Source organism: Notothenia rossii (assembly GCF_949606895.1).
Source record: "Notothenia rossii genome assembly, chromosome: 12".
Taxonomy (NCBI): Eukaryota; Metazoa; Chordata; class Actinopteri; order Perciformes; family Nototheniidae; genus Notothenia; species Notothenia rossii.
Window position 1 is genome coordinate 6422701 of NC_136911.1, and position 24796 is coordinate 6447496.

At 40.1% G+C, this 24796-nt stretch overlaps 1 protein-coding gene across 4 annotated transcripts in view; it reads left to right on the top strand.

The window, feature by feature from the left end:
* The window catches only part of vav3 (vav guanine nucleotide exchange factor 3), an 82649-nt gene that overhangs the window by 12089 nt on the left and 45764 nt on the right, over nt 1-24796 (top strand). For all 4 annotated transcript variants that reach the window (XM_079661503.1, XM_079661504.1, XM_079661505.1 and 1 more), the window contains exon 2: nt 2812-2928. In XM_079661503.1, the coding sequence (XP_079517629.1) occupies nt 2812-2928 (117 nt within the window). The remainder of the gene's footprint in view (nt 1-2811; nt 2929-24796) is intronic.

Below are 24796 nucleotides of genomic sequence, written 5' to 3' on the forward strand. Positions count from 1 at the left end.
AATGAGCATGAATAGAATAGCAAAAACACCTACTCATAAGTATTTGTTTAGGTGTGCAAGCCGATACAGATGTGCAAACAAACACACACTTACACACGCCCAAACACATGAGGCCATTGACTTCTTGAGCCCCAGAGAGTAACTAGTGCAGAAGAAAAGCTGAACAGTCACTGGTTGCCTCATGCAGCTACACTCTTGTTAATACAATCCCCCTTGTACTGTCTTCAGCTCAGTGTAGCAGAGACACTGCCTCTCATATGCGCTCTGTGGAGCTGCTTCCCTCAGATAATATGCTGAGGTTCTCTGGGAATCTCCGGAGACTCCAGGCAGACAAGATATGCTTGTCTGATAAAAGAAAGTGATGTGTACAAGTGTAAACATTCAATATTATCCACTCTCTACTTGCTCGCTGCTCCACGCTGCCTCTTATCTGGAGCTCACTGGTTGGGGGCTTTTCCCTCTTTTGTGAATCCATCTGTAAAGCATAATTCAATCGGAGCGGAGAAGCATTTCATATTTGATGCAGGGACATGCGCTGGACTGACAAATCTGATTTTGCTTTGCACCACGAGGGCGAAGGTGTGTTATGAATAACAGAATATGTCCGACGGCTCCTTCTCCAGAGCCGTTTGTTTTTCAGGATGACACTGACTGAATTATTAAAGCTTGTTAAGTTTAGGTTGTCAGACATGATTACAGTCAGGTGTTTGGACGCCACAGATTAACAGTATGGCAAAGGGTTATGCTCTTTTTAAGAAACAGGAAAGGGCTAATGAAATCCATTTCCTGTAAACTTGTTACCCAAGAGGAAAAAAAAGAAGAAGGAAATGATGATGTTGAAGCCTTGTGATATGGAAACATATCTCTGGAAAAATTGAAATAGGGTTAGACATTACAATATGTACTGTAGATGCAGTAAATTCATGTAAATTAAAAGAGGCCATATTAAGCTCTTTTGGGGTTTTCCCTTTCCTGTAGTGTGTTTTTGTGCATGTAAATGGTCAGCAAAGGCTACAATCCCAAAGTTCCCTCCAGACGCACTTTCTTTCCCACACACTATTGGCTAGCGCTCCAACACATTGTACGTGATAGGTTAAGGGGCGGGACATCTCTAAGCGGTTGACCGGCCAGCTAACCAATCAGAGCAGTCTGGGCTCTGGTTTCAGACAGAGGGTGAAACATAAAAAAATTGAAACATGTCACAGTAGAGACACTAAATACGAATATGAAACATATACAGGGCCCCTTTAATCTATAGACATAATGAGAAATAAATAACTGAAAAATGCTGCCTTGAACCATTGAATTGAAAATTGTATTCACGTTGCAGATAATATTTAAACTTCCCTGCACATTTCACCATAACTTTGATGCTTCAATTCTTTTTCTGGCACTGTTGGAGTCCCCCTTTGTATGTACAGCGATCAAGTGTTTTTACTTGTCGTTGTTGAGTTCAGATGCCACGCCCTTTACTGGTGCTGCACTAATGCCTCACTGCTCAAATGCAAAAAGCCCCAACCACACAGTTGGTTTTGCATTGGGTGCCTTTGTGTTGGCTGTGATATGCTGTTGTCTCTGTACCCATTGACCAAAAGCACTGTCATCATGCAAGCATGACTTTGCATGAAGCCACATGTATAATGTGTAATGAAAGATGAACTATACCTACTCTAAATATTTGGGTAACATTTGAAACATTGCATCATCTAATCTCTCTAACATGGAATTGTACAACAGTGCTCAACAATGAAGAACTATAAAACATGTCTTTCACCAGTACAATTTTTGTTCCATCCTGTAACAACTACAGGAAGGCTAATGGGCGTAAGTCAGAGATATTACCCGTTAGCTAACCACCTTATCTTGCCACCTTTCCCTCCAATGAACTTTCTTCCTACCACACAACATAAAGACGGCGTAACACCTCAGAAAACCATATTTAATCCTGTGATTCTACCCCCAGTTTTCTCAGTTGCATTGGTGTTGTTAGGCAACGCTCAGAGATAACTGCAGCATAATTTGGATAAATTGTTTCTGGATGAAGCCCCATTAACATCATTAGCAGAAGATGTAGATTGCAGACAAGGCAGAAAAATACAGTCAGAAAATGACCTTGTTTATTAGTGGAGTGACTTATTGATTATTTGATTTAATCTTCATGGGTCCAGGTTCACCCATAGCTGCAATTAAGCTCAGGGAGAATACACAATTATCTGAGGAAGAGCTTCCTGCCCTTTTATTGTCAGCAACAAGCTTCTTACACTCTATGGAAATGAGACCATGACTCAAATGGAAGTGTCATAACGTCAAGATACATTTAGATTCATATTTTACCCTAACAGACAACTCAAGTTATTATGAAAGCTTTTCTATCTACAATTATTTTCTTCCCTTTTGTATTTCGAAATAAATATATTTTATATTTAACACTGTATACTGAAAAGATAAGGAAAGAAAGAAAGACAAATCTGCTTTACCAGTAGGAATTAATATGACTTTCTCTCCCTTTACTGTCTCGAGTTATCTCTTCTTTTATTACACACCACTCCACTGTCTTATTTTAACAGGAAATACATCAATGTAATGAAACAACATGCTCTCATGGCGCCTTTAAACACAGATCCATCTCTGTTTTATAGCTGTGGTCCTCAAGTGTGACGCAGGTGATGCTAGTGAGGACCTGCGTACGTCCTCACTAGCAGGCAGCCAGAATGAAAGTTAACATGCAGAACAGAAAAACAGAAGTATCTGAATCCTTTCAAAAACACACACGTCGCTCACAGATGAACCCTTTCTGTCTTCCCAATACAGTTCCTGTGCCTGAAGAACATCAGGACTTTCCTGGCAGCGTGCAGTGACATATTCGGGATGAAGAAAAGCGAGCTGTTCGAGGCCTTTGACCTTTTTGACGTCAGGGACTTTGGAAAGGTAAGACAGGGTTGCTCTGCGACACATGTTGAGGTTTCATTCCTGTTGAGGAAAGCCCATCCACCCTCACTGTGTTTGCCAAGTGTCAAACTGAATAACTTTACAAATTACGGAGCTTAGTGAGAAATATTGATAAGTGGAAGAGCTTCTTTCTTCTTGGACCTTTTTAATTATGACCAAGGTCTTATGCATCTGCTGCCTTTATCCATTTTGGTTATTTTAATCTCTCACTGTCAAAACTGTTAAAATGGCTTCTGGCTCATGTCTAAAATCTCATTACTTGATGTTCTTACTGGCATTGCTAGTGCTAATCAACACAGTCTGAGGCCATGTTGAAGCTTTCATCACACTCCAAGCTGATGCTGAAGTCAGCAACATGACCCGGCAGATTTAACGGCTTCCTCTCATTAGAGTGAATACTCCCTGGTGTACTGACTTTATGAGGGGTTAAAAGTCTGGCCTCTTGTTCATTACTTTGATAGGGCTCAGCTTGTAGTGCTGTGAAACTGTCTGCTGCTCTTTGACAGCCCGGAAAGTCCCCAGGGGGCTAACTTAGAAATAAAACTTAGAAATCAGAGGAGGCTACTGGACCATAAACAATGTTAGCAGTTTATTAGAAAACATGGATCCTACTTCAGCAACACAACCAATGAAAATGATTGTCATCATATCCATCATATCAGAACTGAACCACAGACTTTCATATCTGATTTATAATAAAAAGGAACTGTACACTTATTTCCTCTGGAGAGTACTTCCTTATTTGGCAATTATGAGAGACGAAAATAACAAACATAAAACCACATACTGCATTATGGAAACAAATACTGAATCATTGCTTTATGGAAATAAATGAAGTACGTTATTATGTGATGAATGGAAACAAAACTTGACGGAAATGACGGAGAATGAAATTTCCACAATAATGAAGAGTGGCAAGCTTTTGTTCAATGTGCGTCGGTCATCTGACCAAGTTAAATCATCCTACTTAAAGCATCTGTTCATTTCTCAGAAAATGATTGGCCTAATCATTTTGTTTCCAGTAGAGGTTGACTTAATTGTTTAATATCCACTAAAAAAAACTTTTACTACTTAATGAAGCCTTTGACTTACAAATGATATGTTGATATAATCCCTCAGATGAACTTCTGATGATGTAATATGTAGAGTGGAAAAGACGCTTACAATAGCCTGCAATGCACAGCATATATTATGAAAACACATTTCTAAGACTAGACAAGGGAAAATGAGAGAGGCTTATTTATGGTCAAGAGTCCCTTTTATCCATACTTGAATGCTCATCTTTGCTGGCGTGCCAAGCTTAATTACTTAAAGGCCGAGAGCGTTAACTCATCTATTCTTTAAGTCTTCTTCAATTAAAATGCAAGTTTCTGCTGGAAAGCTTCTTTCTTTGCCCTTACAGGAAAAATATTTTCTGAGAAAAAAAAATAGGAAAGGACCAACAGTGGCTTAGTGAATTACTGTAGGATATGCAAATATACATCTTTTCCCTTACTTCTGAGAAACCCAAATAATCTTTTCCTCTTTATGATTTGCATGAATGTGCTTTTCTATTCAATTTTCAGCCCCAGGCTTATAGGATGAAGCTGCCAGTGTAAAAGCTCATATATACATAGTTAATCACTACCATGTCTACACAGTCTGAGGAACTTCCCAATAATTAAATAGTTTGATGAGAAGATTGATACTCTGTACCCTACAGCAAATATGGTTAGCTTAAGCCAGTGGTTCTCAAAGTGGGGGGCGCTCCCCCCCTGGGGGGCGCAGAGGCATGACAGGGGGGGCGCGAGAGACCAGGAGGAAAAATAGCACTTTACCCCTGCTTACACCTATATGCCGTGAGCTGATTATCGAGCCTTCATTGTAGCTTTCACACTGTGTATTTGCGTGGGGAGTGTTGTAGTTGAAAATTCCACTGTAGCGACCGGTACATTAATGGGAAACCCTAAATGTTTGAGCACCCTCTATGAAACGTCAAGCTACCCCACAGCACCCCCAAAAGAAATCTCTAGCGCCGCCACTGAGCCTGACTATTTGTGTTGGGGGGGCCCAACTTTCTTTTTTTCTCCAAAGGGGGGGCCTGACAGAAAAAGTTTGAGAACCACTGGCTTAAGCCAGCAGTCCGTTAGCTTAGCTAAGTGTAAGAAGAACTAAAAGCTGTTAAAAATACTAACATTTGGGCGGTTGTTGTACAAATTAAATAAACAAAATATAATGTGGTCATTAGTAAGCTTTAAAGGCGCTGGTAGGCAGAATTTATTTAGTGGTAGGGGAGAGTAGGGTAAGTTGAGTCATTTTTTAGTTATGCTGTCCTCTAAGCAAGGAGAAATGACACATAGTAAAAATGAAAACACACACCTATAATTCAGGATGTCTCCTATCAATGGTAATGATAATAATTAATATTTGATCAAGGGTAGTGAAAATATTACTTCTTTAAAAAAAAAAGTATTGTGGCTCAACTTGCCCCAGTGTACCTGGGCATACCTGTTCAAACCTGGGCATACCTACAACAAATGTTAAAGGTAACTATAAACAATAAATAACAAACCAAATACAAGCTTAGTTTTTCAAATATTTTTAATATACATTTCGATTGAATTGATTGATTTCTTTTTGACATGTTCAAAGGAAAAGTAATCATACAAATGGTGATACAATTTCATACATCTTACCAATCAAACACAGGGTAAATTCAACTTTACAGTAAATGAATAGCCTACAATGAGCTCTTATTATCAACTTGGCCTACTTTCATTAATTTTTCCATTGAAAAACTGGCTCAACTTACCCCAAGGCCATGGTTCACTTTGCCCCATAGCCACCATTTTAGAAAAAATAGCCGAGCATTACAATTCAGAGTCATCTTTAGCTTAATGATTCACATGGTTTAATACGCTTCCAACACAGCAACATATACAATATACAGTATGTTTAAACCTGGATACTTTTTTTTGACATGACAGCCGATATAGCTGACATCTAGAAAATGTACTTTGACAAGCAAAAAACGTTTTTTTGTAAAAATGTTTACTTACCAGAACACAATGAGTATCTCTCTTTCACAGGCAATGAGAAATTGGTGGAGCTTGCATAATTTCTGGTCACTTAATTACAACTATAAGGCGTTGCCTGGTTACAGGGGGTGGTTCAATTTACCCACTGGCTCAATTTACCCGCTTCTCCCCTATGCTAGCTGTTTGACACTGTTCGAGTATGCTAACCGGCTAACAGGCTGCTGGCTGTAGTTTAGCAGACAGCAGAGTGGTATCATTTAACTTCTAGCAAGAATGCGAAGTGTAGTCCATTTCTCAGAGGTTGAACTATGGTTTAATATTTTACATTTTCTACTTTTTTTTCTGTGTGAGTTCCACATCTGTTAGTTGTGTATAAGAATGTTCCCAAAAACGACTAAGATTTATTGGTGGTTACTCCGCGGCTCCTCAAACAATGGCCAATAGGCTATGCTTAATCCTTTCTCAGGTAGCCCTCTGATAACATGACACTGAATGGCTAAATGGCTCATCTTGATAACAGTGGGAGGTTGCATTTTTCTGTCAAATGTATCATTGTCTCCTGTCTAGTTCCAGATGAGACCCGACACTAATTTCAAGAACACTCATTTTCAGTTTTTGTGATGTCCAATTTCCTTGTGATTTCCCTTAAGTGATTTCAGTTTGCTCAGTCACAACACTTTGATGACTCTCTCGAGTGAATCCCACATTACCCAGAGTGAATTTAACATCTCTGAAATTAGACAGTAAGCAGGGCCCGTAATCCTCGCTTGGATGCCTCTTCAGAGGTTAATGGAGTGAGGAAAGGAGGGAATGGAGCAAGCTGCCACTCACCTGCAAATTCCAGCATTTGTATTTGTGTGTATACAAATAGGTGCGGGACTGCTTCTGAATACAATATAACCTGTAGCCTACTTGGTAGTCTTCATGAGTCTGTTTGAGGCTTTAACAGTTGTTCTTCGCAAACCTAAAGTACTTCCTTGCCTGCTGTTAGAGCAGACATGTTTTGAACTGAACCCACATGAGGTAACCTTAACCATACACCCTGAAAATTCTTCCTCACTCCTCCACCTTAAAAACTGGGAAAGAATCCAGCAGTAAAGGACGGGTCCCTGATGAGATCCAGGTCTTAGGAAACATGACCGGACTCAGAAGGAGATTGTGTATTTGAATTTGTGATAACACACATACATCTGATGATAAACAGCTTATGGTGTTTTTGGATTCAAACTCTATCCACACAACACTGCAAAAGTAGGAAACACTGACAAATACAACAGGTCTGTTTGTAGCCCTTTCCCCTCAGTGCAGAAACATCTGGTTTGCACATCTGTCTTGTAGACACATGGAGGGTTGTTTGGTTCTGTAGGGAGAAGAGAAACGTGGCATGAACACACACTGATGCACACCTGGCAGAGAGAGAGAGAGATGATATTATAAAATCTGTACAGAAGATACTGAGAGCTACAGTATCAGTTTTCTTGTTAATTTGCAGAAGCATTATGTGGCTTCCAGTTGAAGGAGGCGAAACATAAAACTGCGTATTTCACCGTAAGCATCACTAGTTTTACCGTCCTAGAGACAATTCCACATTCAGTGAATAGAGCATATAGCTTTGCTGACGTAACCAAATTATCCTCTGATCTCGTGTGAAAAAACGTCATTTATTCTATGTTGTGACATGATTGAAAATACATTCGTCAGCCCTGAGAGTGAATGACTAACTGTCTCACTTCTATTTTATTGCTAATTCCAGTCGTCTCGAATCAGCGCCTTTCAAAAATAGAATCAAAGTGCTGACAGGAGCTCTCCATACTAACAGTCACATGATGGACAGCTGTTTAGTACTTGGAAAAAAACGAAATAATGCAGCATCCTTTAGTTTACCAAGAACCTATAACAGTGCTTGTCATTCAATCAGCTGATTGTGATGTACTCACTGACCACACAACTGCTTCGTATCTTATTCATAAAGCAACACAATATCATCTCAAACCATACAACACAGTTTATGACTTAATACATACACAAAGTAACTAATATGATGAAACAAATATTGAGCATAATGAGAGTGAAGTATGCCAGTGAAACATCAATATCTACATCATCAAACTTCTGAGATTTGAGAAAATGTGTTTATTTCCTGTCTTGGAAAGAGTTATATGATACTCTTATAGCTGTCAAGGGGTGAACTCTGAGGCATGAACTCAAATGCACGACTCAACTCAGACTCAGGTAGTTTTCAAAATAAAGACTTTACTGGTATTGTCACAGTAACAAAACATTGAAAAACAATAACACTCTTTCGAGGAAAAACAAGGACTATGATCGTGAGCTTAGAGGAACGTAATATGTCCATGGAGTAGGCTTGTATGTGTATCCTAAATGAGGAAACAAACTGGTAATGGACAGGAGGGGACTAGCACAATATATACACGGGGTAAGGGGAAACAGGTGGAAACAATCAGGGCGGGGAAAACAATCACGGACACAGGAGACAGATAGGGGCGGGGAGAGTGGAGGCCTGAAATGAGAGGGATAATTACTTATTGGAATAAACATAAAGCACAGGACAAAGGGACAAGACAAAACTAACATAAAGAATAAACTTTCACAATAAGTTTCTTAGACATGACAATAGCTTCATGCTGTTGTGAAGCTACTGCTAGAGGCCTTCTTTTAAATAACTGTTTTATGAATTTGTTTTTGTGTAATATTTCAGTTTTGACCATAATATCAAAAACAGAAGTTAACATGAAGCTATGATTACAGGTTGTGGAGACACAAAACACTTCTGGGTGATTGATGAACTCTGTGGGCTGACTCCGTAAAGTCACCTCAGATCATCTGCCCATTCCATTCTTTAGAGTGCAAAGTTTAGACTATGCTAATTTGCTGCAACTTCCTTTAGACGGGCCAAGAGTTGTCACACCTGGAAGTGTTTAGCCGTATAATGTGAAAATTATGTTTTTGCAGCTGCTTTTCATTTGTTCATCGGCAATGAAATCAACCAACATTAATGTACCGTAGATACTATGTGGGAGTTTCATTAAACAGTCAAAGATTTTAAAGAAGCCTGTTAAACTCAAACCTACCTCGACACTTAGTCAATCTGCAAGCCAAACTCTTGGCCCTTGATGGAATCAATCAATGTGTTAGTATCTTTGCTGATTTTTGCATTTTTAGACATGTCCTTCAGGTGAGTGCTGACAACACACTTCCATATTAAAGGTAGAAGTTCACTACAGAACTCTTAAAGGCAAGACATTTTAAAAAGAACTCTGCATACAAAGACAGTGTCAACTCAGCCCCAGTGGGCCCTAATCTATTTCCTTTTTCCACCTCTCTAGCACTTTTAGGTGGATGAAGACACTTATCATTTTGGGTGGGGGGTGGAAAGCGACAGCCCGGGGGAGGGCAAGGCAAAGCTGGGAAGGAAGAGGGAGACAGACAGAGAGGGGTTATTGATTAGTGTCTTCCTCCTCCGTTGACTGTGATAAATTTAACCTCAGAAACCCACTAAAGGCTGATGCATCTCCTGACGAGGCACCCCCCCCCATCTCTCCCTCACTGTCTCTTTCCTTTGTCCTTCATCTCTGCTCTCTCCAGCAGATCTATGTGATCAGATATCATATGTCTGCTACGTGCTAATGGATACTCGGGGTGTTTCTGAGTGCAGAGCCAAGCTGCAGTAACAGTGGTTGCTTTGGAGACATTTTGTAACAGCTGCCAATAAGACTAAATCACTGTAGTGGATGGTCAATATATTGGTTTAGTATTGTATTTTTATTGAATGCAAATATCGGCGTTCGGAGGTTCATCCCAGACCCGGGCTACCCTCATGAGGATTAGTCTTGAAGTGCTGTGTAGGAGGTTTTACTTTAGAGATGCGTGGGTGTCAAGTCGGTTAAACCAGCAATTAAAAAGTCAGCCTTAAGGAGCCCTGAACCCACCATGGTTCATTGGTCGGGCCTTCTACTGCAAAACCTTACACCAATTATGTCTAAAAGCATTTCTTGACACATGATTCAAATAGAACAATGTGAAATGATGTACGGTTTTCATGTTATGGGCAGACAATGGGGGTTTTAAAAGTCTATATTGGTTAGAACTCTGCAGAGGTGCCTAGCATGTTGTATGCTTGGCTGAAGAGATTCATTGATTTTATTGGCAGACAGCTGTACAACAGATCTTTCTCTGAAAGACATTGTGAAATGCAGTTGCCTCTGACGAAGGTCTATGTAGTTGGCAATGTGGATTATTGCTAGTTATACAGAGGTGTCATCTGCAAACATGCTTATCTTTAAGGTATAAGTCATAGTATGTATGCACATAGTTCAGTTTTTGTCACACTTTGCGTGCACTTTGACTCCCAGTGTTCATGCTGTGTCTGAAAAAGCGGCTTCCCTTACTCTCACAATGCATTTGGAGTCATTGTTGTGTCCACAGCAATTTCATGAAACCAGCACTAGGGCTCTTGTGCTGAAAGCTTTGTGTATAATCCAAGGACTCCCAGTGACTGACTGCATGACATCAGCCTCCAATCAAATCTTGCTTTTCATATCAACTGGCTTTCCTCGAGCGTGAATGCACGAACACATGTGGAAAAACACACCCACCCAACCCTTGCTGGCAGAAGATTGCTCAGCCAGAGAGCTCTGCGTCCTCCATGCTCGCCAGATGCAGCTGAGATGGATTGTTTCTTTGATTGTTTCAGCGTGAGAGAAACTTCTGTGATGATTGTGGACATCTGTTTGATCCCTGCGTGAGCAGACTAGATATCTTAGCAGTGGCAACCATCGCGGTTTGTAGGGGTATTTTATCTGGAAACCAAAGGCTCTTTCTGCCATATGTACACACACAAATACACACTTCTACAAAGGCAGTGAAGCAGGCTTGTGATGACGAGCGTGTGGGTTGGGTAATGAACATAACTGCTCTCCAACATAGTGACATATGCAGAAAAAATATGTTGTTTCGAGGGCGTTTGTAGCTTTAAGAGGCCATTACATTGGAAAAGGGGTGTAAGGTGTAGTTTCTACAATGGCTCGGTTTCAAACTGAGTTTAATTTTCCCTGTTTAAAGTTAAAAAATAATCCTGGCATTCCAATGTGACATGGCATTTATTGATAACTGTGTAGTTGTCGAAATCAATGACACACTGCTATTAAGTCACATCTGCCAATGACAGCTCTACACTAGCTGCTTATGTTAAAGTTTTGCTAAGTTTATGCAGGCAGTTCAACACCCCTGAAAAGGAGAGGTTTTATAACGCTTATACATCAGTTAGGCTTTTTTATCTCTTATGTTTTCTTGCTAACAATGCAAGTAATTTAATGAGGTTAAGACATGCACATTATTTTCCTTCCAGAGGGGGTTCAGATTGTGGTCTAACTGCCAATGGAAATGTTTACAGACCACCTTTTTAACATGGTTAAACAAAATCAGCCTTCTTTGTAAAAACAGGAAACTGTGAGACTGCGAAAGATTAAGATAAGTCATTAGGCAGCCAACTGTAGGGTTTCATGGAAATCAAATGAAATTGGAGAAATATTGACATCAGTAGGGCTGGAGCGCGACAGTAGTTATGTTAACATTGCATGTTTTTTCTGAAGGGGATTCCATGACATTAAAATGCTTCATGGACCCTTTTAAATATGAATGTGGGAATAAGATACGTGCAAGTGAGTGTGACTCTGAGTGGCTACGTGTTAAGTATTTGCATGTGTGTGTGTGTGTGTGTGTGTGTGTGTGTGTGTGTGTGTGTGTGTGTGTGTGTGTGTGTGTGTGTGAGAGAGCTTGCAGTAACTCTCCTGAGGACTGACTCATCTCAAGTCTCAGTTGAAGCTGCAGGAAACAGGAAGAGGAAACGGTCACCACAGAGCCCCTCTGGAGTTGTTTCGCTCTATATGAGTGTGTGGACATTTTCAAATTCAGCTTCGGGTCTAATGGTTCATTTACACCAGCACTACAGTATCATTATGTGTGTATGTGTGTGTGTGTGTGTGTGTGTGTGTGTGTGTGTGTGTGTGTGTGTGTGTGTGTGTGTGTGTGTGTGTGTGTGTGTGTGTGTGTGTGTGTGTGTGTGTGTGTGTGTGTGTGTGTGTAAAGACAACACACTGGCAGATGTGCTGAACCCTCCTCCTGATGCTGTCGGAATCAAAACTACCACCCCTGCTGTGTTTTATTTCTCACCATGGCCTCATGGGGCTAACAAGCCTGTCAAGACCATTATGTTCTTCTGTTAGCGCTCAAGCTTGTGTGTGTGTGTGTGAGATCAAGACAATTGGCCTTCCCCTAATTTCCTGAGCTTGTCTCCGTCTTGTCCTGTTAGAGGCTTTATCAAGTACCCACTCTTCCTGCCACTGGACCCTGGAAGTGGAAGTGTGTGAGTGAAATGGACAGGGAGTCTGTGACAGGAAGAAAAAATTGCTCCACTTGGAAAACTGCGTGTGTGTGTGTGTGTGTGTGAGAGAAAGAGAGAGTGTGTGTACATCTGCCCCATACCAGTTCAAAGGGAAACTCCCATTGAGTGTGTAACACATAAACACCACAGGTAGTCCTACAGTGAAAAGATTCAAAAGGAAAATGGTCCTCATTTACAACAATAAAAATGGGTTTCTGAGTCATCTCAACGGCTAAAAAAAGAGAGAAATGAACCATAATACATCACAAATATATCTCTTTTAATGGTTCAATTGTAATTCTTTATAGATTTTAATTAAAGATAGTACCCATAAGGGATTGCATGTTTTTAAACGTTTCATTTACGATGCAATAGATATATTTACAACACTAGTAGCAAATAGTTACAGTAATGCAGCCTTCAGGGGTCTTAGTGTGAAGGCTTAACTTAGTGTGTAGCTCGTATTGAGGTTACCTGGCCGCGCAGACATGCCAGGTATTTTTAGAGCGCTGCTGAGTCTGGGCCAGCCGGAGAGCACGTGAAGCTAAGCCACCGTGGTCAGGATCAAACACTCTGAAGACGTGCAGGTGTACGAACCAGCCCTCCCTCTCTCTGCCCTACTTTCTGACAGCTTTTTCCCCCCAGCTCCAGTACTGAGTTACCTGGCACTGGAGACCTACATCTCACTGTGACTAAATCATTAAGAATAGGGGACAGGGTGCGTTGATGTATTGGTTTGCAAGGCAGACACTGGCCTGGAAATGTAATTTGTTGACCTGTTTTTATAAGATTCTGTTTGATTCATATGAAAGATAAAACCCCAATCTATCATCAAATAATGTAGACTCTTACAATATGTTTCTATGGGGTGACCTAAAACTGAACTGTTTGAAATGTAACAACAAATTGGATTCCACTGAAATATGTTTCAATATAGCAACGGTTTATTGTCACTGTTATTCTTAGTGTTACTGCGCTGGTAGTGTGCTTTATTGTGTCTATGGTCTAAATATTATTTGAGAGGCTTTTTCACCATTGCAAGAAGAAAACATGGGGATTAGGGTTAGACTCAGACTCAGCTTGATATTTGTTTCAGCAGCCTGAATCATATCTCCCAGAACTTGGAAGTTGAAGCATACAGACTGAACCATTAGGAACTTTTCTGTAAATAGAAGCTTGGAAATTACATTGGGTAGCTGAAGAGCCAACCAAAAAAAGATGTATTTATTTATTATTTATTTGGACAGTGAAAGGTCTCTCACATTAAAGTCAATACAAATCTTCTACAATCAATGTCAAGGGGATTTTGTTACAGACATTTTTTCAGCCAGGTGCAGGGACTTCACTTTAGGAGATGACTTTACCTGGCCAAGAAATAGTCAAGCACTTACGGTAACGTACATTCAACTGCATTGGTTATTTTTAGACTTTTTCTGGTAGATAGGAGCAAACAATGGTAATATGGAGGTTTAGACATGCTAATAGGACCATTTTGTAACCTTTGCCGCAGCCACTTTTTATGATAGTGGTACCAACTGGTATTCCAATGTAAGTCCCAGAAACCAAGCAAATAAATGTATCTACCAGAATGTCTAAGTATTCCTTTAAGACAAGACTCATATCTACCACTTTAGCAGCATGACAGCATACAAAGTAGAGCTTACCCAGGATCCGGTCTACGTTAACCCAAAATAAAAAAATAAAAAGTAACACTAACCGCCCTTTAAAAAATAATATATCTCATATTTTCATAGCGGCTATTGGCAGCCTCAAAATTGAAATAGAAAGTATTGGATTTTGAAAAAGCTGCATGCAACCTCAGTTAGTTCAATCGTACAGAGCTGTTAAGTGTTGTTCCTACGCACAGATGACTGTATATGGTTCATTTAGATTCAGAACATAAAATGCCCCACGGTCAAAGTTGTCTTCCAGATGAACAACCCTGCGCTGAGATGGAGTAATGTTTATACTCTGCATGTTTATTTTTACTTTCTTCAGTCCACTATCTCCCAACTGAAATATCAAGTCTTCCTTCGGCACCCGCTGGCTTCATCTAAAAAGGAAGAAAGACGGAGATTGAAGTCCAATCCCTGTCTCTGACACATCTTTAAAAACTTTCTTGTAAATCTTTCATAAGGAGCCAGAGGCAACTTCTGTCGTCCCTCCAATGTATCTGAGCTAAGAGCAACGGATGTGATTTCACAGGGACATTTATGTTCTTCTGATCTCGCCGAGATGTTTTTCTGTAATGTAAAGACCCTGCAGAAGCCGTTCATGCACAGACCTCTATGTATGTCAACGATGCTTTTTCCAGATGCTCAAGGCTCTTAGGACTATGAGGGGGGTGGGGGTCTTTTCTTCTCGGTATTGCTTCCCAGAGGTGGAGGTGGAGTGGGTGGATGGGCTGTCATTCAAAGTGGGGGCACTTCGAAAAGCTAATCTCCATCCTCCACACTCTTCTCGGAACATCTGATCCCACCTCACAATATACTCACTGCTATGCATTATATAACATCCAAAAATGTGCAGTTTTGCTGAAATCACATGGGCTAACGAGGGGTTAAAAGTTGAATTCATGTAGATAAATTAATATGGTGGAGAGCTTTGTGGTTTATATATATAAAGACCTGGTTTAGAGAGAACCTACTGATGAGTATTACAGCACTGCAACATGTATCATTGTCTGGTTGAGTTTATGAGAAATAATCAAATGGTCCCTATATTCTAACAAGAGAAACAGCCAAAAGAAGAGAGTAGAGGTGTATTCACTCAATGGCATAGCAGCTTCAATAACAAATCATTGATAACAGATAGACATAATTAGTTTCTTTGAAATACACAGGATGTCACGAGCCTCATGAAATGACTTCTAATGTCTCTCTTAAGACTTGATCTTTGATGGCAGATAATGTGAGTTGCCCATTACCGCTCATGTCTTTGGGGATGTCATGATCAATACTGATCTCTCCATCTGGTCGGAAGTGTAAAAGTCGACATACGGTTTGTCTAGGTTTCTTTCTGTGTTGCTGCACAGGTCTCATGTCTATTTCATGTTCCAGACTTAGTCAGAGAAATTGTAGACACAAACTCAATAATTATCATATCCCTATACAAGTTTTTCTACAATGTCTTACGGAAAGTAGTTCCTAATTGTTCTTGTGTTTAACTAATGTCTAACAACGTGTCAAATCCCGCTCGCCACATGCATACAATTTTATAATCACAGGAAAACAACTAGGTTAGGAAAGGGACATTTCAAAGTTACGTGATATGCAGGGTTTAGGGTTAGGGTTAGGGTTAGGGGGTTATATGTTAAATGTTTTTAGCCCCAAGAAAGATACATTTTGGATTGAAAAATTGAGATAAACGCTTCCATACTTGTTAGTTTCTGTATGATATAGAACACGTCATAATTAGATCAACCAAAAGCCCCACTGTTAAGTGAATTATTCTTCAGTTGGTGAAACACAAACAGCTATTGCACGCCTTTTCCCCTATTTAATTCAAAGCTATTATAAATGGATACAACATTCTTCCAAAGTGCCATATTAAATGAAAATAACTGAAGCCAAAGGTCCCTGAGAAACACTAAAACCAGACTGCACACAGGCACATGACTAACGTGCAGAATCTGCACAGTGAGATTGAAACAGTGCGTATTTAATTGTTCATGATTATAATGGGAACTCCTCAGGGTATACGTTAAGAGATGCTAACCCACTTATGCCATATAGATATGACAAACTGGCTATTTGTGGCCAGAGCTTCAACAGCACAGAAGTGGGAAACACATTGTTGCATTATGGCAGAAGTGAGGCGGGTTTGTTAGTCAGCCTCTCTGTGTGCTTCTTCTCGGCTGTTTTGTAGCCAGTTTGGAATATCACTTAAGATTAAATACGTTTGCCATGTACATCAAGAAGACTTCCCCCACTTACTATGTCTTACATCAGAATTTTAGACCAAAGAGTCTGCGCTCATCTTTATTTCAGCCCTGCTTTTTGATCTGGTGATTGGAAGAGTAGCTTTTTACATATTAGTCCTGCATATTGGATATATTTTAAACCTGATAATAAAACGACCAATAAAGCAGTAGTTGACCTCAAATGTAGAGTGACACTGTCTATACATGGCTTGAGTATTGGACCTCATCATTTATTCTCTTTTAATCTCGAGGAGACATTATGTTTACCTTTTTTCCCTGGAGATTTGTATTTATGGCACTGTCTCTTTGAGTATTTGTCTGTTATGTCTCTGGACAACACTATAATCCAGCATTGATGGAGGAAAGCAATAAAAATGGCTGACATGTAAACTACCATGATGAATAGTGGTGCGAAGTGCAACAAGATGGATAACCCTGCTTCAGCCTTTTGTTTACCTACAGTCAGAGGGGTTGTAAATCATACTAAAGCAGAGCTCAAGATGTGCTGTCTGCTGGCCTGAAAGCTCCTATGTTTGAGCTTCTGGGGCTCATAAACTGAGGTGCACTTTGCTACCTAAAGTTTTATCTTAAGATATTAGACAGGGTTATTTGTCCTTATTTGAGCAGGTGGTCTAAGTGAGAGGGATTTATTTAATGCGGAGAGCAGAGCAGCATTTCTTCACTCTGCTAGGTGTAGTGTCCCTAGAGAGCTGCTCAGTGCTGACTCTCCTGAGCCCACAGACCTGCTGGCTTTTCTCTCCTCCTAACGACTTGATTACACTCACCTGGGGTCCCAGGTGCACTCAGCTCCTCATTAGGGGGCTGCATTACAATCCACCTGAGCTTTGAAAATAGTTAATTAATGAAGTGGGACACAATTAACTATTTCAATACTTTATCTTTTCAATATTATTTTAATATAACATCATACAGTGAGTTTATAATTAAAGATGTATTCATTACAATTTAAACCATTTTGCCTTCCATTAATGTTAAGGCTGCTGAAATCACTGCCTTGTTTAGCTAGAGTTTTTTAAACAGTCATTATTCAGCTATTTTTACCTTTTTTGTTGTTGAAGTAATCTAAAAATAGTAATACATACTTTACCATTTAGTACAAACAGAACATTTTTAAATACATGTCCTGGAAAAATCATTGATCTTATGTCATTTCAAATGTTACATTTGAAAATGTAAAAGTTTATCCAACATTTTTTAATTTCAGTTGTTAGCTCTTTGTGAAGCTCTCCCCCCTGTTTCTTTGTTTTTGCTACTTGAATTTCCTTTATGCATTGCACTGTGGGACTATATGTTCCCCCGGCAACACACTACTAAATCAAGCAAATTTACTACAGATATTCCCACCTTTGAGTATTCTTAAGTTTTATCACTTTCCTGTGTGAACACAACATACTCTAAGCCTGCCTTGATGTAGATGTTGGCCACAGCTTCTGTATTTCCTCTCTCTGATGCCATGTTGTAGTAAATCTTCTTTACAGCATTTGGTTGTCCCCTATTGCATCCTATAGTCCCACAGGGTGAGAGAGGGAAGACTAAAAGTGTGTGGGGGTCCATGACTGACTGATCAAAGGAAAAGAAAGAAAAAATAATCCTGAGGAATGTCCATATGGATTTTCACTGACTGCCTTAGGACATCGTTTACAACGCAGACATCCCACTCAAACTTGTCTTTTAAGTCTTGGCTCCCCAAATGAGTCTACAAGGAGCTGAAATCTGTGGCTTTTAAACAGCATCCTGATAACTTTACTAGAGCAGTTTCAGAAGGACTCTTAAAGGCAGAGTTTATATTTTAGAGCTGAAACACCCCTCTGGGAGACTACTTTTCTCCGTTTGCTTCATTTCATCCTCAGTTAACTGCGGGATAATGTTTCAGCGGCGAGGGAATGAGATCGTCATGTCAATGTGATGAAACAATGGAGATTGCGTTGTCGATTGGTTAGGGAGTGGGTGGAGGGATGAGGTTATGTCTTTAGCATGGCTGCGACAATTGGTTCAATGATCATAACAGCAGTGAACACAAAAGCAAGAAGCTGCGAGTGGATGATTCTCCGCAGTGATCAGCGGACTGAAGGGAAGATCTGTAATGTCTGGAGGTTTTACAAGCACATACATTTGGAAGTTATAAACAGATGCTTTTCATTGTGTGAAAATCATTAAGTAGGCTGCAATTTAGAATAAAGAATGGAAGAGGAAAATCAATTATCCAACCATTTCCTTTCTAAACGTATCAAACTACACAATCACCATTTCACCATTCAATTGAAAGCCTGGTCAAATTGCTTGCATGAGACTAATGTGTTGTGTAATCAGCCACCGTTTTGTATTTTCTCCCAGTTTGCTCTTCACTTTTTCTCTCCTGAAAGCAACTCATAAACTGTTCTTGGACTCTTATCGAGATTATAAACAACAGAAAGGCTGTTTCAAACTTCACAGGTGTCGAAAATGACTCTGCGTTGGGTTACATTGTAGGAATTGAAGGATCTAATGTTTTTTTTGGAAGACCTATACTCGTACCAAAAGTCAGAATCCCTCTGCTGCTTTGTTTAGGGCTGCAGCTGCCTATCGATTGGTTTATAATATGCCATGAAAATTGTGAAAAACGGCCATAACAATCCTGTTAAACCCAAGGTCATGCCATTAAATTGCCTGATTTATCGTACAAACGCTCCAAAGCTTGATAACAAACATTTATATTCACAAATGATGGAAATAAGACCGAAATCCTAAATAAAAGGGACCTTTGGCATTGCAGTTTTTTGAAGAACAAATAAAATGCAAAGAAAGTCCTCTTATACCCGAAGTTAAATCCTATATATGCCATGTATAAAGCATCTTTCTCCTTGTCTGTGCATCAGAGTGTTACGAGAGTGTTGGTACAGTATGAATGCTGGTCCGATGTCAGCAGCCAGCTGAATCACACAGTGTGAAATTCAGCTGGAGTTACCTCACCTGTCAGTGAGGTGAGGATTTTTCAGATGAGATGTGTTCAAGGCCTGGCGCTGGGTGGGAACATCAGTATGCTGCTGTGTGGTTGTGTGTCTTGACTGTGTGTAAAATATGCACGTGTGGGTAATAGGCTAGTCTCTGCCCTAGAATGTAAACATAAAACATTCAGGGAGCCAAGGAGCAAGGGATCCGCTTTGGTGACTGGGGAGGGTGGGAGTGTGTGTGTGTGTGTCTGTGTTTATCCTGAGGGGCTGCAGTGGAGGTTGATGTGATTTACCTGGACAGCAATGATGTCCTTGCTCTCGACCTTACCCTGTTGAGATGCAGTTATTATAGTATGATAGAGGATCATAGTCAAATGTGAAGCATACCCTGGTGTTAACAGCAAAGCACTGAACTGAAATATGGTTCAGAGGTTGAGTGTGACATAGTCAGAGGACTGGGAGTGTCTCCTTTTGGGACAGATTGTGTTCCAAAGTTTGTGCTGGAACACCAGTTATAGTATACATCTCAACAGCTGGTCTGAATGCACAAAAACGCTTGCTTATGGTTGTATTTTGTGGCACATTTTACTGTATGTTTTATTAATATGCAAGTTCTGCTGTGTTATACACAAAGAAACCCACATGGAACACTGCTTGTGTAGTGTCATATTTTCCATTCATTGAACATCTGCAGTTTACAATGAATAATGGTGACATATTTAAAGGGGCCCTGTTATGCTCATTTTCAGGTTTCATATCAGTGTGTAGTGTCTCTACTGGGACATGTCTCCATGCTTTAATGTTCAAACAACTCTTTATTTTTCTCATACTGCCTGTGCTGCAGCACCTCTTTTCACCCTCTGTCTGAAACCAGAGCCCAGTCTGAAAAGATAAATTTGGCCCCTTTAAAAAAATGTGTTGCTATTTTTGAAACAATATACATTTGATTTGTCATATGACACCATAAATACAGATCAATGACAACATTAATGACTTTAAAAGGAATGATTAAAGAACCTTATGGACGGATTGCTTATTCCTTGAGTCTGTTTTTTCCAATCCACATTTAAATATGAGCACGTCGGCTCCATTTTTATTTTACTCAGGGGTGAAAAGTTCCATTTGCGGTCAGAGGGCCAAAACCCAGAGAGAAAGATTTGTATGGGAAGGGTTTGAGGTAAAGCTCTGCTGTCTTTACCATTTGCTCGACTGTAGAGTTAATACAGCAACGCAGCGTTTGATGAGGAGAGAGCTGGACTAAATGATGCAGGCGATGAAGACTGAGGGGAAAATGGCAAACGTGTGTCGCCTTCCAATCAGCTCCACATCTCTATATCCAAACACACTAATTATGTATTATGGGCGTTAATGAGCCGTGGCATTGATTGCCAAACATTAGCTAGTCTCCCTCTTGGAGCCAATCGGGCTTTTATTGGCTCCTCTCTGTGTGGATTGAGTTTTATACACCGGCTGCATCTATCAAATACTCACACATACAGACATTAAAATGCACAAATAACAATTACCAATCTGACGTACTACACACAGGAAACAGGCTGAAGTCAATCACACTCATACATGTGCTATATCAGACTGGTTGTGTTTGCTCTCTCTCAGTTTGTATTTTGTCTGCAAATGCAAGTGCTTTTTTTTAATGTGAATTTAACATTCATTGTTTGCCACTAGGCACAGTAACAGAGAAAGAGAGGAGGCTGTTAAATATTCACATGTCCTTTAGTCACAAACAGTTTCAACAGCAAAATGTTTGATGTGAAAAGAGTGTGAGAGAAGACCCTTTCAGCTTTCTCCCTTTCAAAAACCCACAAACACCATTTTGCTGACTTCCTTTCCTGCTTTTTTCAAAAATGTTTTATCACGCACAGCCTGCAAAAATTAGATACAGGGGCACTAAACGGTTAATGAACATTTTGAAAACTTGATTGATGTACACATGCAAAGAAAAGTCATTAACCCATGAGAGAAAGTGGTCTTTGTTTCTAATTCGAAACTGCTCTCAAGCATCAGGTGGAAAATCAGGTGGTCAGTTAGGGCTGCAGATGATGCTAACACAAACTGAACATGCTCTCACACCTGCCTGTTGGTTCGGGCGGATCAACCCCCCCAAGGTTTTTGCTCCTGGTTAATGTCATTGTTAATGTGGTGGTGAAAAAAAAACCTAAAGCAAACAGCTGATCCCTGGTCAGCCTCAGTTGAATAGCCACAGCTGCTTTCATGTGAAACTCGAAGTGGTTCAAAATATATGAGGAGAGATGAAGCAACAAAATATTTCTTGTTATTATTTATGATAAAGTTGCATGTATTGTGTGTAAAATAGCACTGGTTGACTATTTGCTGGACCATTAATCAGAATTCTGGGTTATTTGTGGTAAAGACTGCAGTTTAAATTACTTAATTGCTTTTTTATTTACAGTACAAACTGTCCCCAACATAGCAATACAGCTAATTGGGTCTTGATTTTGTTTTCATCTGACACGCTGTCGTTAAGCACCATTTTAAGCACTTATTTCAGAAGTGGGTAGGTGACCTCAATTACATTCTGCAAACAGGAATGAAAAGTTCTGTTTGTTGGTTTGCAATGCAGCGCCGCAGAAAGGAGGAATGAAAGCGGATTGCAGAAAACTGGGACAGTGTGCTTTGATTTTGTGCGACGACTGTTGGCATGGCATACATCTAAAAGGCATCACTGGTTTTTCGTTGAGAGAAAGTGAATGATGTTTTCGAAGAGATAAAGAAGCAGTCATGTATGGCTTTGAAAGGCAATAGTAGATATTGGAAATTGTTTTTGTTTGTTTCCTGAGGGTAGGGTTAGGTTAGGCTTATATCATTGATCTCTCTGTGAAACCAGTCAACTTGGATCCAGTTTCCATTTAAAATCAGATCAAAGGTTTTGCATTATAACAATATTGAGCATTTTAGGTACAGTATATGACCTGGAATTAAAAGGTGTATTCTATAGTTTAATCACACATGCCAAAACATGACATTATAACTAAATTGCTGCAATGTTCTACTTCAACATGCTCTGTCTATCAATGCTGAAGTATACACTTATAGTTTGAAGAGATTATTTTTGTTGAAATATATTTAAAGCAGACAGTGCCTCTGACATGCCCCTGTATCAAACCACACACACACACACACACACACACACACACACACACACACACACACACACACACACACACACACACACACACACACACACACACACACACACACACACACACACACACACACACACACACACACACACACACACACACACACACACACACACACACACACACACACACACACACACACACACACACACACACACACTCTCTCTTCTTCTGTGTAGCCTCATCCCTAAGCTAATGCATGACCTTTGAGCTTATTCATTTGGTAGGCGGCTTTTATTGTATCCTTTTTTTCTCTCGCTAAAGTTATTTCCTTTGTGGTCATTTTTGTATTAACCGTGCAAACAGCTGATGGTTGCTGTGAGTCTTCAGAGACTCCGCTTGGCTGTGTGCAGATGGTCAGTTCTGTTATGAGTGAGAGTGACTCATGTATTCACTGAAGCCAAAAAGCACAACTTTACATGACTCGTCCTCGGGATTCGCCTGCCAGCTAGAACTGGAAGGCCTCCAAAGCTGTGTTCATCGCAGTGAATCTCCAGCTCTGCACATGCTGTACCTACCAACTGGCCTCCGGATGCTATGCCCTTCATTTATTATTGTAAGGTGATTTCAGCTTTGTCTGTTAACTGTTAGGATTTATAATTGGAAAAATGCCTTTGAGTTTTAGAGGATGCGTTAAATCATCTCATGTCATATCAGTCTGGGTTGCAAAACTGACATGGATGAATTGTAATTACATATATTCCTGAACACATACTGTACATTGTTGTATGTTAACCTCAAACTCCTATAGGTGAACTTAGAGCACCATTATTAAAAAAAAACTATCTTTGTTTTGTTTAAGAGCTGAATATTTCGATCAAAAGAACACGATACAAGAATATTTTTGAATTAACACATTGTTCTTCCTTGTGGTACCTGGCAGTTTGATCTGAGATTTGGGTGTTAGAAGCAGCTGTTGTATCCTGAAGCAGAGATGAGAAGCAGGCTACACTTCCTTCCAACTCCACATTCCAAGATTTCTTTTATTTTTAAACTTATAGTCTTCAGCCCCAACCAATACTGACTGAAATCTTGCCTCATCACTTGTTCAACACAAACTACAGACAATCTATAGAAGCACTTCAAAACACCTGTTGACAGACTGCAGCAAGTGCTTTCCTATACTTTTTTGGCCCTGTTTTTGCTCTTGGGCTTTTTACAGACTGCTTTTTGTTATTGGTGGAGGTTCTTGGGGCTGTAGTGAGTCCTGCAGACATTGCTTGGGGCTTAAACAATGTTACGACCTCCTGTATTGGGGTAAAAAAGACCTGTGATCTGTCTCTTATGTATATGAAAGTCTCAAACAAGATGTGTCATGATGTATAATTCCGCTATATGTAAGAGTGACTTATATGTACATGATTGCAGGTGTTAAACATTAGTGCTACCTCGCGCTCATGATGTGTAATCACTGCTGCTGGGCTCCATTTAGCTGTGTCTCAAACACAGCTGGGCACCCTCCCACTGTTCAGCTTCTCACCACTAATATTCCCTTTGATCAGAGCTACTGCTGATAAACTCAGCTTGGATTTCCGTCTCATGTTGTTATTAATGCGCTGCTGCGTATGACCAGTCGACTATGATGATAAAATGCATCAACAAAGTCGAACTCTGACAGATTTATTAGAATATCAGTCAGCGTCACCCACCTTCTATTTGATGGGTGTGACAAGTTTGCTCATCTGTCTTTAAGTCAGTTGTTTAAAACTCTAAAACTACTTGATTATTTTTTATTTTAGCAGGCTACATAGTTCAAACATTCATTTTCATTTAGTGAAGTCACAATATTGGTACCAGTTGTGCGCGGTATTAAATTATTATATTAGTATTGCTTAAAGGGTGTCTGCAGTAACATGTTTCTGCCTTTTCTCTGTCCTTTGTGTTCACCTCTTGTTTCTGTTTACTGGTGGGGGGAGGGAAAGGCCAGTTTTGTGATCAGTATTGATCTGTGAAAGCATATGCTCCAGGCCAGATGTGTCTACTGTTACATTTGTAATGGGGGTGTGTGATAAGAACATGTTTTTATCGGCCCATCTTGGCATTATATCAGTGGACAGATGACTCACAAGATATGGTTTGTGTGCCGTTTGTCAGGTTGCAAAACATTGTGAATGACAAGGGCTCCCTGTGGAGCTTTGACTCAGATAATAAAACTGTATCGTTCATTCTGCAGACCAGTTCAAACAATGATTAGTCAAGCAGGTCACACACAAACACGCAGAGAGGGTCAAGGGCACTGGCAGGAGTGAGCACAGCAGCGTGAAATTACATGTCATACTAATACTGTAGCAATCATGTCAGTCCACGAAAGCATGCGGTTAACTTCACAGCACGATCAATTACGAATCAGTTCACGTGAGGTCTCTGCTGCT